This window comes from Panthera uncia, assembly GCF_023721935.1.
Source record: "Panthera uncia isolate 11264 chromosome A1 unlocalized genomic scaffold, Puncia_PCG_1.0 HiC_scaffold_17, whole genome shotgun sequence".
Classification (NCBI taxonomy): Eukaryota; Metazoa; Chordata; class Mammalia; order Carnivora; family Felidae; genus Panthera; species Panthera uncia.
The window spans coordinates 26,190,170-26,205,957 of NW_026057577.1; the positions used below are offsets into that span (position 1 = coordinate 26,190,170).

The window sequence follows — 15,788 nt, forward strand, 5'->3', positions numbered from 1 at the left end:
CATTATAAACTGTAAGTTGTACAGCAAAAGCACACACAGCAAAGCTCCAGCCCATTCCTGCATTAGTCACTGCATGCTCCCATGAGAGCATCACAATCTAGTGTGGCAAAAACATTTTACAAATAAGAATTCTGAAGAGAGATTTAACCCTTCAAACACCATCACCGAAAGAGATACAGGCAACATCCCCCGGAGCTGGATCATTGTTTGTCCCTCAGTAACTTAACTCTGTTTCAAAACCGTCAAGTTATTAGCAACAAAAAAGAACACATGGTTTTAGCAAAATCCATGAAGTTCAAGATTGTCCTTTTATGAAACCCTTCACACGACATCCGTCTCCTAGAAAGTTTACCTGCCCTCTTTTGTAATGCATTAAATGCAAGCTATAGTCACCTTGTGATTGCTATAGTGTTATTAACACACATTCACAGTTCCGGAAGTAATGCATACTGAATCAGACACATTTCATCTTCTCTCTGGAGAATGTCATCTTCTCATATTTAAATGATTTTCATGTGTAGAAGAATATCCTTAATACTAAGTATAAATTCTGCAAGAAAACTGTAGTTACGATTTAAAATAATATCAGGTAGTAGGTACAGAAAGAACACGTCCGCGTTTTAGATGAACCAACTCTTACTCTTAGAAGAGCTACCACAAAAAGACATTAGATAACAAAGCTCCCAAAAGTATATAAATAAAAATGCCTACATTAAACTTAGGCTAAATTTTCAACAGAGTAAATTCATAAGCAGAAATAATTAAGTTTTAAACTAGCCCCAATCTGGGAACTTAAAAAAATTAAAATAAATAGGATTTCAATTGATTAGTTATGAATTGCAGCTGGAATTTCAATCTTATTACAGATCACCGAAACCGTCTTAGCAATGTGCTGCAGATTTAAAAACATTTAAATAATTTTCCATATTGGGAATATTAAAGGGGTCAACTGACATCATGGCTTTGGGTTATAAATAACAACACACATGAACCAGGGAGGAAAAAACCATTCCTCATTCTTAGTGTCGACTAGGTGGCATGTTATGGCAGTTTTCCTTCGTGATGTGACACAGTGTTGTGGAGAAAATCAGAGGCAACGAGAATGTGTTCAGTTCAAGATATCAACTTGGCATCCTGGCGAAGCCAGTGCAGTCCCTGCCGGGTATATCGAACCAGGTCTGTCATGATGCTTGCATTAAAGATGAGAGGGCCCATCACTTTATCCAGTTCAGCAAAGAATTCTAGAAAACCAAAAAGAGTCATTAAATGATACACATGCTCTCCCCAAACACTGCTTTAAAAGTTTGGTCTAGACTATAAAACAGTATTCATAGGAAGTCAAAACAAAGATTCCCGCCTGCACTAAAATGATGACCGTCCATGTTTTAGAACAAACCATCCATCCCACAGTCTCTGTCTTTCAAGCTACATTATTTTCTCTAAGTCATGAAATGTTTCCAACAGACTGTATGGTTAGGCATTAAGTGTTATACATAAAAGCAGAATTCCACTAATGGAAATTATCAATTGCTAGTATGCAGTATACACTACTAAAATGGGGACCTAGTGCTACGATGTACTCAAAACAGTCTCTGTTTACTGTTTTTGTGTAACAAGCAAGTGGTACAAAAAAGGACAATGTTCTGTGCATGTTTCCCTGTAAGAGCTCCTGTGAGGTTAGATATTTATGACAGCCTGTATCCAAACTTTCTGCTGCAATCATATACCATGCAACAGTGATAAACTAAATCCCATGTTTCAGACAGTATAGTTTAAAAATATAAGGGATGGAAATGAAAGGATTCTTCCTATGTGAACAAATACAGGTTGATGTGGATGTGAGGTAGGTGCAGAGGAGGACGGAACGAAAGTGTCCTAACATCTGATCCTGATGCAATTTTGGGAGAAGACAGAGAAGGATGCAGGACTCAGATGGTAAAGAGTTTTTATATGTGCAGAGAAAATGGGGTCATTCTCATGATGAAGACTTGGCCCTACTCAACACAAGACACAATCAAACAGTGAGGAAAAAAGGGTCTTCTTTATAGAATGCCACCTAAAAAATGCAGAAGGAATATCAGAAGACAGATTCCTATTTCCTAATGGAATAATAGATATAGATAATAACCATCAATGGATGTTAAAACAGAAGTAAAAGTTTGAGGGGCGCCTGGGTGGCTCAGTCGGTTAAGCATCCAACTTCAGCTCAAGTCATGATCTCATGGTTCGTGAGTTTGAGCCCTGTGCTGGGCTCTGTGCTGAAAGCTGAGAGCCTGGAGCCTGCTTCGGTTTCTGTGTCTCCCTTTCTCTTTGCCCTTCCCCCACTCACACTCTGTCTCTCTCTCAAAAATGAACAAACATTAAAGCAAATTTAAAAAAAAAAGTTAAAGTTTAATAGGGAATCTTACATCAAACTGAGGCTAAAACCACCTGAATTCAATCAATGGTCAAATCCTAATATCACTAAATAAGAGATAACCATTAATTACATGCCTCATAATATGCTGTAATATGCTATAATAGGAAATCAAGAGCACCACCTATGAAGTATTATCTAAAATAATGAACTTGAATCTAATCAAGTCTCAAGATGTAACTAATCAGTATGAAGGAAATATGGGGGACAGAGGAGCAAGCTAAATGATACCATGAGGAAGGAATCAGTCAAATCCAGAATATGTGTCATTGAGTCTTCAACATAAATGGCACAGTGCCCCACCTCCAAAAACACCAAAAAATAGAGGAGGGAGACTGATCAATGGATGTGTGGACTCTGTTGGAAACAAACAGAGCTGTCTTTAAAAAAAAAAAAACAAAAACCCGCATATTTGCAACAAAAGGGAAACTGGATGGTAGACTAGGTATTAGGTGACAGAAAGGAAGTACTATTAATTTTGGTGACTGTGTTAAAGTGATCACGGTGATCATGTTTTTGAAAAGTCCTTATCACTCAAGGATGCATATACCAAAGTATGTTGGGGTGAAATGTTATAATATCTGTTGTTTGCTTTAAAATACTCCAGGGGCAAAGAAAAGCAGGAGTCAGAAAGAGATGGAGTAAGATTAGCAAAATACTGTATTGGTAAAGCTGAAGTTGAGTGCAAGGTGCACAGGAGATCATTACATCATCCTCTTTCCTTTAGTCAGTATTTGAAAAGTACCAAGCAAAAAAGTAAAAATGAAAGAAGAGGATTGAAAAAAGGAAAAATGAAGCTGGAAAACTGTTATCAGAGAGAAAAAATGTAAAGGAAAGCAGGAGTGACTTAATAAGAATTTTGGCTTTGTAACCTTTCCTGAGCAACACTGACAGTATTTAAAATTTTAAGAAAAAATTGGATTTTAAGAAACACAACTTCATGTTAGATGCTGGGGTTCCTCTTCTACCTTTCTCTTCCCATTATCCCTCTTTAGGGATAGGAATCGTTCATCTTCATCTGATTACCTGTTTATATAATAAATATTTAAATTCACTGTGACAGAAAGACACTTGACTGACGACTGATGGGAGTGTTGGTCTACAAAGGATCTACCTGAATAGTTGCCACACTTGCCATATTTGCTAATAAAAGCCATGAAAATATTATGGTGTTTATATAGTACTTTTCCCTAGTATTTTATTATTATGTCTTAAATTTAAAATCCAGTAGAGTTAACATACACTGTTATATTAATTTCAGGGTACAATATGGTGATTCTTCCCTAGGACCTTTAAATATGTTATAATTCTCAATGTTCTTAGTTTGGGACATAACAAACATAAGGTACAAAGTCTCAAATAACCTAAAACTGAATAATGCCAGAAAATAATTTATTTTATAGTCTCTTTTACCATGTAAGTTTTTCAACAGACCTAAAAATCCAGTATGAATGTGTGTTTTTTTTTTTAAGTTTTATTTATTTTTCTTTTAGTAATTTCTACACCCAACACAGGGCTCAAACTCATGACCCTGAAGACCAAGAATTGCATGCTCCTGTGACTGGGCCAGCCAGGAGCTGCCAAATGTGCTTTCTTATTACATATTAACTATCTCCTGTGTACAAAATGTCTGCATGTAATCCTACACCTAAGTCAAACTTACTGTCACCCATCCTAACAGCATATATTTTTATTACTTTTATAACTGGCGCTGTCCTTAATGTGCCAAAACAAAGGCCTATTTGTCTTAGACCAAAAACTGTTTGTAGTTTAGTCTGTGTCACCAGTACAGTGAAAGGTATTTTTTCTCCAAATTCAGTACATTCAGTATGATTGGTAAGCAATGGTCATTATAATCAACTCTCGATTGCATAATAAACTAAATGCGGATCAGACACTTATTTGACTGGATCATAAAATCTCTCTTTGACAATTTCATCCTTCAAAGTCTCTCCATTGACCTGCCTACCTTTTTGCTCTTTGGAAAGCTGCTCGGCTTGGTCCCAAATTTCGGTGGCATAGAGGAAGTTGGACGTAACCTGAACATAGCTGGCTGCCATCTGGTGGATCCTCTGTGGAATGGTCACCGAAGAACCACTTGCTGAAGCACTACTGGCCCCAGAAGAATAATTTCCTGAATTGCCTGGCGACAGCTTTGGAGATACAGGGGAAGGCATCCCAACAGCTTTGCTACACACAGAGAAACAGGAAGCTTATTCGTATGAATATGGTGAATGTGATGAAACCAATGTTCTACTGGCTCTTCTTCCATGAAAGCTTTTAAAATTTAAAGATTCTTTTAAACTAGAAGAGTTCCCAGAGAAGTACAATTCCTTCTAAGTAAGTACTTAGCTCACTAAAGCCCATGGTGAATCAGCCTATCTAGACTCTTTGTTTTAATAAATGTAATAAATAATAAATCCCACCTTTTGACGGAAAAGAAGGGAGGAGGTCACACACCTTGTTAGAAGCACCTCAAAGACTTAGAAGTTAGATCACCTCACTCCCAGCTCAACACACTTTCCATCTATTCTGGCACATAATAGGTACTTTTCTAGTTGTTTTATAGAAAGTTGGGTGGAATTTGCAATTTAACACAAGAAAATTGTGGTAGTAGAGAGGAACATCTTATTTTGAACTCCATTTCAGGTATTTTCCTAGTTTAAACAAGTTATTCAAAGCTGACAAAGAGGTACAGATTTCTCAATCAACTGCAATTATTTCAAGCTTCCTGTCAATTAAATCTTTCTCAGGAAACACATGTTGAACTCTGACAGGTACATTTCAGCAGTACTAAAATTTGTGGAAATGCCAAAGACCGTTAAAAAAAAAAGGAAAATCAAACAAAAGTTGGGGGGGGGGGAAGCTATTTGTTAAGAATATTTTTATCTTCACTTTTAGCACTAGAAATTTGATTAAGAAAATACACAAGGGCAAAGACAGAAAGTTAAGATAAAAATAATAACTAAGTAGATAAACTTACACACAAAAAAAGCTTTCATGGCAATTTGCCTCCTTTTGGTGGGGGTGACACAGGAAGGGAGGAAAAGTCACAATAATCCCATTGTGATAAAAACCCAAGTAGGTGTGGAAATTAAACTATGAGAAGGACTGAGGTGCTATTAAAAAAACTCAAGATGGGGCGCCTGGGTGGCTCGGTCGGTTAAGCGTCCGACTTCGGCTCAGGTCATGATCTCACGGTCTGTGAGTTCGAGCCCCGCGTCGGGCTCTGTGCTGACAGCTCAGAGCCTGGAGCCTGTTTCCGATTCTGTGTCTCCCTCTCTCTCTGCCCCTCCCCTGTTCATGCTCTGTCTCTCTCTGTCTCAAAAATAAATAAACATTAAAAAAAAAAAAAATTAAAAAAAAACAAAACTCAAGATTTCTCCAGGTGAAATATCCCCTTCTCTACTCTTTCAAAGATTATGTTCATTACCATATTTTCAACTTAGTAAAAATAAACAGAAAAATGAAAACTTTAAAAAATACTTTATTAGAAATAGTTGTAATTTTTAAAGAATTGTCATCTTTCCATTTTTGGAAATTAGACCTTACCACCCATTCCACTTTTACAAACAAAAATAAATAATTGTGTCACAAAAAATACTTTATAGAATAAAATTTACCTACCTTCCCAAGCCAGGTGATGGTGCTTGAGAATTATTATAAGAATTCTGTGGAAAAAATAAAATGTATTTAATTAAAAAAAAAAAATCACACAACTTCTGAAGTACTACAGATATTCAAAAGCACTGGACCAGAACTGACCTTAAGAATCTTTACAAATTTAAGAACCTAAAATGTAAGAGCAAGAGAGAGAATGTATGTGTGTGTAAATGTGCAACAGAAAAACAATACTTAGGTGACAGCTGGGGGTTCTGAAAGACTTGAGAGAGAATTCTCAGAGAAGAGCGGAGTCATACTATGTGCAAAGGCTGCATGAAAGTGAATGGATGTAACCCACAGTTTCTCTGGAGCAGAGGTTTAGATAAGGAACTAGAAAGAGACCTTGATGACTTTGAGGTCAGGGTAAGAAGCTTGGACCTGACCTTGAAATCAACAGTAAGCTACTGAAGGGTTCTAACTCAGAACCAGGGCAGGATTTTAAGAAGATTTATGTGGTGCTGGCAGGAAAAAACATAGATAGTTTAGGAAACAAATGTAACAGTGTAAGGAAGGGTGGCAGTAAAACAGAATACCATTTGCAATGTATAAATTAGGTTTCATTATAAAAAGAGGCTACATCCCCTGAATTATTAGTAAGTGCTATTGCATATGGCTACACAGGTTCTACAATCAGATATATGTAGATTTAAAAACTTTTTAAGAAATCTCAAACCTATTTGAAAGTTCACCGACAGTAAGTAGCTCTACCCTTGCTGTGGCAGGCAAGACATGAAGGCACTTTTGGGGTTGGGATAGGAGACTTTACAAATTTTGTGTCCTAGAACATGGACCATCCTCTTTTTCACACTTACCTTCAGGTGCTCTGTCAGTGTCTTTGAGTACTTCAGAGCATTTTCCTTCTTCAGTTTGAACAGCCTCAGGTACAGCAAAGACTGGCATCGCAGGCTGGCCAACGGAAAAGGGCAGCTTATTTACCAGCACAGCAGACTCTGGCTATATCTGCACAGACAACTTTTGTATCGTGCAAGAGCGCAGGACTGGCTAATGTGAACAGACCATGGCATAAGTGTCAACGACACTAACCCTGAGGCAAAACTGGAAGATGTGCTCTTTATGGTACACACCTCAAGGAGGGGAAGAGACTGAGGACTAGTCTCCTGTTTGCTGACATTCAAAAATCAAAACCTCACCCATGAGACACCAACATGTCATTGCAACACATGCATTAAAAAAATCACTGAGGAGCAGAATCTCTAGATCCAATTATAAATATCTCATACTAAACAACAAAAACCAGGGAACTCCACTATGCATAGTACAACTCTACTGCAACGCAGGTAAACCTTACTATGGCTGACCAAAGCCCTGCACGGTCACCAATGTCTACCACTCTAGTCACTTTCACTTCTCACTGGTCTTTTTAGTTCCTTGATAGTTTCCTGTTTCCTTCCACCACACACCTCTTGCACATGTCCCCTCTACCTGAAGATAACGTGTCCCTACACCCTATTCTCTTATATATACTTTTCTTTCCAAGTACTGAATTCATATACTTGTCTGATTATTTAATTTCCGTCTCCTGACACTAGACACCAGACTCCATGACAAAGAAGACTGTGCCACTTTATCCACACTACATTCCTAGCTATTAAGCCCAGTGCCAGGTAAAGTAAATGCTTTTAACAAACAAATTGGTAATATCTCCCTGGGAGCAAGCCAACAAGCCACAATCTTTATTCTGAGCAAGCTAAACATTTGCTCCCTAAGGAAAGGTATATTGAGGAAAGGTATGTTGAGTAACAAGAGAGGATACCGAAAGAAGCGCCTGGAAAAGGGACGATGTGAGACAAGGAGAGTTCTACTCTACCAAGGATTTGCCAGGAGGGCAATGGATCAGAGACTGACAACAAGTTAAATCTTTCCGTAGGGATTTTGAGTTATTTTCTACTTTACCCATTGAGATTTATGAGTGGGTTACAAAAGGTCGATTCAAGGATAACTTTCCGAAGGGCATAACAGCATAATTTGCTCTGGAACCGCCTGTCATCTAGCAGAGGCTGGAACCCAACACCTACCAAAGTACTGTGAGCCTTTTATCTGCAGCTGTAGCATCAGGTGCCAAGTAATTCTTTAGCTTCATAGTGTACCTGTGAGTTAAAACAACAAACAGATGACACAAAACATAATATTCCCCTTTATCTAATGACTTCCTTGGTCCTCAGAACATTAGAACCCAACTTCAATAAAGGCAAAAATACCCCCTGAAGTATCTAATTCTCTGTATCCAAGAACAATAAAGGATTAAGCATCCTCTTTAGCTTTACTGTATACAGCTACATCAGCCCCTTCCAAGATGAACCAAAGAAATACTATTGCCAATGACGTGGCAGCAAATTTTCCCACTTACTTGATGAGCTCCACTGTCTCTGAATACATAGGGAATGGGGATTTGGATTCCTGAGCATTTTTCTCTAATGCATTCCCACATTCAATGAAAGATACCACAGCATCAAGATAGTATACAGCTTTCTCAAACCTATCAGACTGAAGAAAGGAGAATAAAGGTAATGAGAAATACACTGATGTACTATGAGAGCAAACCACAAATGAAGATTTAAGTTAATTTGATTAACTTAAATAAATGTGAGAATGTTTACATACCAATGCATCTGCATTGTGCTTCAGCTTTTTTGCTTCTTGTAAATAATGGTCTGCTGAATAATTTCTGCAATGTAAATTTTTATAGTAAATGGAACAGTAAATATTTTTGTAAGATAATACTTTCCATTTTAGTCTCTAGCATCCCTCAGTTTTCATATCCCCAAGTAAAGAACATGACCTGCGACTAAACATCCAATTCAGGTTTTTCTGACAAATGCTTTTCTTGGGTTAAGAGCATGAATCGTTTCGGCCAACTCATGGCAGATTTTCTACTTAGGGAAACAGAAATCAAGCTCCCTAGTATTAGATACTAATTTACCCAAGTTGTTTGAAAGATTCAGAATGAACAGATGCCTTTCGAATCAAAATCTAAATGTTCTGTGGATTACAACACAAGTATGAATTCTTCTGTTCACTGATAGGATTTTAAACAAGTTTCTTACATGCTGACTGGAATGATTTCTCCAAAGCATAAGAAACATTTATCTCACCTGTCGTCAAAGGCAAGCTTCGTTCTCCGAGGCTTAGAGGCATCAGGAGTTGGTGTAGAGGAAGGACAGTTAGAAGAGCTATTTGGAGCCTTTTCCTAACCAAAAAAATATATAATGTTGAAAAAATACGTATGTTGAAAATTCTGAGGTGATTAAAGTTAAACTGGAAGTATTTCTTGAGCCACTAGTTAAAAGTACAAAAAATTCCACTGCTGTCAGTAATTAATTTCTTTGCTATAATCATTTACAATTTCACAATGTAAAAGTCCTTTTTAACAGAATGGGTCCACTTTATATAAACAAAAACATTCATTCTAATAGCAAAGTCTACTATTACCAGGCAATGACTGAACTAGACACTTGTTGAAACATATGGAAGACACAAACCTACTATCAAAATAGTAGTAGTGCTTAAGACAAAATTTACTGATAATTACTGGTCACTGAAAACAGCAATAATATCATCTAACATTTACTATGTGCTTACTACTTACCAGGCACTAAGTACTTAGGCCAGTCATTAAGATTTCAACAACCTTATGGAATGTGTATTGCTACTGGGACAGAATAAAAAGCAGTGTCAAGGAGGGTAACTCACCCAAGTTCAAACAGCTTTTAAGTGGCATTCCCGGAATCCAGGTCTGTCACATTTTATTTTATTCATTTTTCAGAGTCTTTTTTTTATGTTTATTTTAGTTATATTTTGAGAGAGAGGGAGAGGGAGAGACAGAGTGGTGTGTGTGAGCAGGGGAGGGGCAGAGAGAGGGGGAGACAGAGAAACCCAAGCAGGATCTCTGTACTGTTAGTGCAGAGCCCACGCAGGGCTCGAACTCATGACCCTGAGATCACGAACTGAGCCGAAATCAAGAGTAAGTGCTTAAATGACTGAGCCACCAGGCGCCCCTGAAGCAGTCCCATTTTACAAGTCTAGGCTTCTTAACTTTATTCTACCCTCTATCAATATAGCCCTTTATGCGGGGCCTTTGATCCTGTCTTCCCAACTACTTCCCTATACACATTTTTCCATAATAAAACATAATAAGTTAATAAGTAGATAGATAAGTAGATAAATAAGTAGAATTTATCCTACAAATGGATGAATGTTCCAACATTAGTAAACCCAATTAATATATAATTTTACCGCTTGTGCTTAAAAATCTACTGAAAATGAACCATGTAACCTAACCATTTCTTTTTTCTTAAATGATAATAGCTTTTCAGTTCTACCCAATACAGCATGCACCTCAAAGAATTAAAATAATCATTATGGTGATGATGATATATGATGATGTATCTCAACTCAAAAAAACCTGGCAGAACTAGAAGAAATAAACAAATCTTGTATGTTTGTGGAAAAAGGAACAAGAGGACAAAATGACCAAAATATCAACATAAAGAAGGTCTGAAAACAGGATTAATCAATGTGAATTACACAGATTCCTTGTCCACAATATATGCAGAATAGACATTCTTTTGTAGTAAATACAGAACTACCATATACTATACTCTCATAAAGCAAATCTTTTTTTTAATGTTTACATTTTTGAAAGAGAGAGAGCAAGTGCACAAGTAGGACAGGGGCAGAGAGAGAGGGAGAGAGATCTGAGGCAGGCTCCACCCTAACAGCAGAGAGCCTGAAACAGGGCTCAAACTCACGAACTTTGAGATCATGAATTAAGCTGAAGTCAGACGTTTAGCCAACTGAGCCCCCAGGCATCCCTCTCATAAAGCAGATCTTAACAAATTTCAAAAGACTGCTACCATGCAGACAATTTTCCAGCCCCAATGCAATTAATGTAGCAACACTAACCAGACGATAACCAGCAAATCTCCATGTTTGGACATTGATTAATCCACTTTTAAAGAACTCTAGTGTCAAAGATGAAATCACACTGGAAATTAGAAAAAATTTTAAACTGAGTTATAAAATCATTCCATATCTTCTAGGATGCACATATACAGTAGTTAAAGGAAAATATATAGCTTAACTGCTTATGTTAGAGAAAGAAAAAAGGCTTAAACTTAATTTAAAAATTAATGAGCTAAGTTTCCATCTTTAAAAGTCAGTGAACAGAGGGGCACCTGAGTGGCTCAGTTGGTTAAGCATCTGACTTTGGCTCAGGTCATGATCTCGCAGTCCGTGAGTTCAAGCCCCATGTCAGGCTCTGTGCTGACAGCTCAGAGCCTGGAGCCTGCTTCAGATTCTGTGTCTCCCTCTCTCTCTGCCCCTCCCCCACACATACTCTGTCTGTGTGTGTCTCTCTCTCTCAAAAATAAATATTAAAAAAAAAAAAAAGTAAACAGAGGGAGCCTGGGTAGCTCAGTCAATAAAGCATCTCACTCTTGGTTTAGGCTCAGGTCTTGATCTCACGGTTCATGAGTTTGAGCCCAGCATTGGGCTCCGAGCTGACAGGGGGAGGAGGGCCTGCTTAGGATTCTCTCTTTCCCTCTCTCTCTGCTCCTTTGCTTGTGCTCTCTCTCTCAAAATAAATAAACTTAAAAAAAAAAAAAAACCCTCAGTAAACAGAACAGCAAAACAAAAAGAATAAGAAAGGAAATCATAGACTAAAAATTAACAAAATAGAAATAAAAAGTAAACCACAGAGAATCAACAAAAACAAAGGCTCTTTTTTGAAAAGACAAGTAAAACTAATAAGCCTCTGATGATACTAATCAAGGGGGAAAAAAAAAAGAAATGGCATACAGAACTAATATCAAGAACAAAAGAGAAACATAAGAGATGTTACAAATACCAAAAGCATAAGAGAATGTAATCAACAACTTTATGCCAACATATTTCAAATATTTGATAATAGGAGCAAATATGTAGAAACATAAAAATTATATGTAATTTTGTTTTTCCATATTATCTAATTATTCTTAAAGTGATAACAAGAAAAAGTACATTTTCTAACTAAATTACAGATTCTTTTTATTAAAAAAATTTTTTTTAATGTTTATTTTTGAGATTGAAAGAGAACACAGACAGAGGAAGGGCATAGAGAGAGGGAGACACAGAATCCAAAGCAGGCTCCAGGCTATGAGTTGTCAGCACAGAGCCCGATGCGGGGCTTGAACCCACGAACCATAAGATCATCACCTGAGCTGAAGTCAGAAGCTTAACCGAGTGAGTCCCCCAGATGTGCCTATAGAGTGTTCTTTAATAAACCCATATATAATTGCCTAAATTGGAAATTGCCAAGACTAACATTAACGATTTTAATAACTGTTAAAAATGCCCTAAGGTGTTGGAATCAAAGTGGTCAGGACCTATATTTTATATTTTGTCACCAACAACAGAATACCAAATAACTACACTTGATCCAACAAATATTTCCTGATTACCCAGTAAGTTAAACAATGGAGAAAACACAAAATAAGATACAAATCCCTGCTTTCAAGGACCTGACAAACCAACAAGGAAGACGTAAGAGTTTTTACCTATGAGATCACAAAAGCCACATGAGTGGGTGAGCTCACTTAAAGAGTACATTTAAAAAGAGAGAGGTAAGAGGTTTCAAGAAATAAGCATACAGACCTCAAATCCTACAGCTAAAGGATGGAGAATAGAAAAAGAGCCAGTCAGCAAGTTGACACAGAAGTGGGACGGTGAAGGAGGTCAAGAGGACAGTCAGGTCCCTTAAGGACACTAGGACTAATACTCTAAACCATTACAGAAGGGTGTCCAACTGCGGAAAAAGTCTTCTGTATATCTCAATTTCAGATGTTGTTCACAATTAAAATTACCTCAATTTCAAAGACTTAACTACTACATTTAATAAGCACAAGTAACTACTTTTAATGCAATTTTTTCAACTCTCAAACCTTTGCCTACTCAAGTCACAAACAACAATCCAGTGAACTATATTCTTAAAAATCTATGTATTTGGGGGCGCCTGGGTGGCTCAGTCGGTTGAGCATCCTACTTCAGCTCAGGTCATGATCTCGCAGTTCGTGAGTTCAAGCCCTGCATCGGGCTCTGTGTTGATAGCTCAGAGCCTGGAATCTGCTTTGGATTCTGTGTCTTCCACTCTCTCTGCCCCTCCCCTGCTCACACTCTGTTTCTCTCTCTCTCAAGAATAAATAAACATTAAGAAAAAAAATCAAGGTATTTTCTTAATTTTGTCAGAGTTTGCTCCCAATCAAAACAGTTCAGAAAGTAATGCAAATAACCTCGTAAAAAAACTGAGGGTAAGATTCTAATAAGGTATAGCCTTGAGAAACCTTCTATGATCCAATTCTCCATCCATGAACATTAAGAATATTCCCCTATAGGGCACCTGGGTGGCTCAGTCGGTTAAGCATCTGACTCTGGCTCAGGTCAAGATCTCATGGTTCGTGGGTCTGGGCCCCCGTGTCTGGCTCTGCACTGACAGTGCAGAGCCTCTTTGGGATTCTCTCTCTGCACCTCCCCCACTTGCACTTACTGTCTCTCTCTCAAAATAAACTTAAAAAAAAAAAAAAAAGCCCTATGTTATGATCATGCTCTAGGAATAGTTCCAATGCTAATTTACCTAAAGAATTTCCTTCATGAATCAAAGCCAAATTAGTTGCCTTATCACTTTATGTAATATAACTTGCTTGTAAAATCTAATTCTAAAAAATCCAAAGCCAATTCCAAACTATACACAATCGATCATAGCAAATGGAGTGATTTATAATTAGATCATAATCAGCTACTTTCTTCCAAAACCAACTTTTCCAATTAAGCGTTTGTCTTAATTAATATGCATGTTGGCAGATGACTTATTGCTTTCACGGTCTGAGATCACCGCATACGTTCATTATCAAGATTATGACATTTTGAGATGAAAACACATAGGCCTACAAGTTTAAGGAGAGGTTTACAAGATTTTCAAAGCACAATGCCACCTTGGAGAATTCCTATGACAATGGGATTGCTTTTCAAAAGGCTCAGGCCTCTAGTGGCTTACCTTGACCTCCTTAGAGCTAGTGGAAGTCTTCCCTTCAGTCTTCTTCTGCTTTGATGTGGAGGAACTGTTTTTGCTGCTGCCACTATTCTCCTTGTTGCTGTTATTACTTGACTTTAAAGAAGACGACTGACTAATAGTCCTCTTCCGAGAGCCATGCTCTGTTTTTGGATCTTTTGAAGGAACGGGTCCAGCAGGAGAAGGCAACAAATCCTTTTCTTTTGCAGCACTTTGCTTAGTTGACCTGCCAAACCAAACAAATGCCCTTATTTCTCCACAGTCATGTAGCTGTGATGGATTTTTTTCTATTTCTCTCTGTCTGCTTTCAAGACAAATTTATTTTTCCCTGAGTTAATTAAAACACATGATTTCTATGAAACAAAATAAAAGTGTACATTTCATGAGGACAGGCCATCTCATGTGTTTTCCACCCTCTGGTTGTATACCCAGCGCTTAAATCCTGGCCTGCCACACAGCAAGTATTCAATAAATACTGATTACATAAATGAGAAGATGAACGATGAAGATATTAATAAGTTCCTAAGTTAGAAATTGGTCTCTTGCAAGTTACAGTTAAGCTTGTCATTTAGCCAGAAAGTGGTAACACTTTAGTTTAATTCTTAGCCTATATTCAACCCTACTCCACTAAAGAAAGAAGAACAGACTGAATCTTAAAAACTTTCTGACCCAATTAGCTAAAAATAAAATCTCCTACTAGCTGGTATATGTATACATATGCATGGATAGGACATGTACTTACTAAAAGGAACATTCTAAGAGCACATCAGGAAGTACACAACAGCAAATGACATACACATATTAACACACATGTAACATGTTTAGGGGACATACTCTCTGTTGCTGGATGGCTTGTGACCTGCTGAATTCTTGTCCTCTGTTTTGGGTTTCTTGCTGTCATTGGCTCGGTTATCATCTTCATTCTGGGTGAAAAATAGGAAAAAAGCAACTACTACATTTGATTTTTATTCACCTAATTTCAGTTTCCAGCACAAGTCACCCTCAAATAGTTCATCCCTGGTAAGTTTCAAAAAGAAAAGAAATAAGAAGTGAAAAAATTCATGTAAGCCATGCTAAATAAACTGAGTTTCAAGGTGGAGAAGTCTCCTATTTAGATAAACAGAGCCCAAACACTGAAATACATTTCCTATAGAGTCTTGAGATGACATCTTTTTATCCTAATGATTTTGCAGGAAGAATGAAATTATAATTGAGATATAACTCACATACAATAAAATCCACTCTTTAAAGTACACAATTCAATGACTTTTAGTATATTCACAGAAGTGCACAACCTTACCACAAATAATTCTAGAACATTTTCAACATCTCAAAGACCCCTCTACCCTATAGCAGGCATTCCCCCCATTCCCTTCACTCTAATAATCGCTGATCTATGTATTTCATCTTTATAGATTTGCCTATTCTAGACATTTTATATAAATGGAATCATATATGTGGTCTTTTGTGTCTGCCTCCTGTCACTTAGTATATTTTTAAAGTTCATCCATGCTTTAGCATGTAACAGTACTTCATTTGTTTTCATACCTGAATATACTCCATTGTATGCATATACCACATTTTATCTACCCATTCATCACTTAATGGCCATTTGAGTTGTCTCCACTTCTTGGCTAATACAAACAA

General features: G+C 37.3%; 1 protein-coding gene across 4 annotated transcripts in view; it reads right to left on the reverse strand.

Annotated features, from left to right (window-relative positions):
• Nucleotides 1-999: 999 nt before the first annotated feature.
• AFF4 (ALF transcription elongation factor 4) overlaps nucleotides 1,000-15,788 on the reverse strand; it is a 92,703-nt gene continuing 77,914 nt past the window's right edge. For all 4 annotated transcript variants that reach the window (XM_049649146.1, XM_049649147.1, XM_049649148.1 and 1 more), the window contains 10 exons: nucleotides 14,976-15,064; nucleotides 14,127-14,367; nucleotides 9,193-9,287; nucleotides 8,702-8,765; nucleotides 8,448-8,584; nucleotides 8,116-8,187; nucleotides 6,892-6,985; nucleotides 6,044-6,087; nucleotides 4,386-4,606; nucleotides 1,000-1,241 (listed from right to left, as the gene is read on the reverse strand). In XM_049649146.1, the coding sequence (XP_049505103.1) occupies nucleotides 1,114-1,241; nucleotides 4,386-4,606; nucleotides 6,044-6,087; nucleotides 6,892-6,985; nucleotides 8,116-8,187; nucleotides 8,448-8,584; nucleotides 8,702-8,765; nucleotides 9,193-9,287; nucleotides 14,127-14,367; nucleotides 14,976-15,064 (1,185 nt within the window). In that variant the 3' untranslated portion in view covers nucleotides 1,000-1,113. The remainder of the gene's footprint in view (nucleotides 1,242-4,385; nucleotides 4,607-6,043; nucleotides 6,088-6,891; nucleotides 6,986-8,115; nucleotides 8,188-8,447; nucleotides 8,585-8,701; nucleotides 8,766-9,192; nucleotides 9,288-14,126; nucleotides 14,368-14,975; nucleotides 15,065-15,788) is intronic.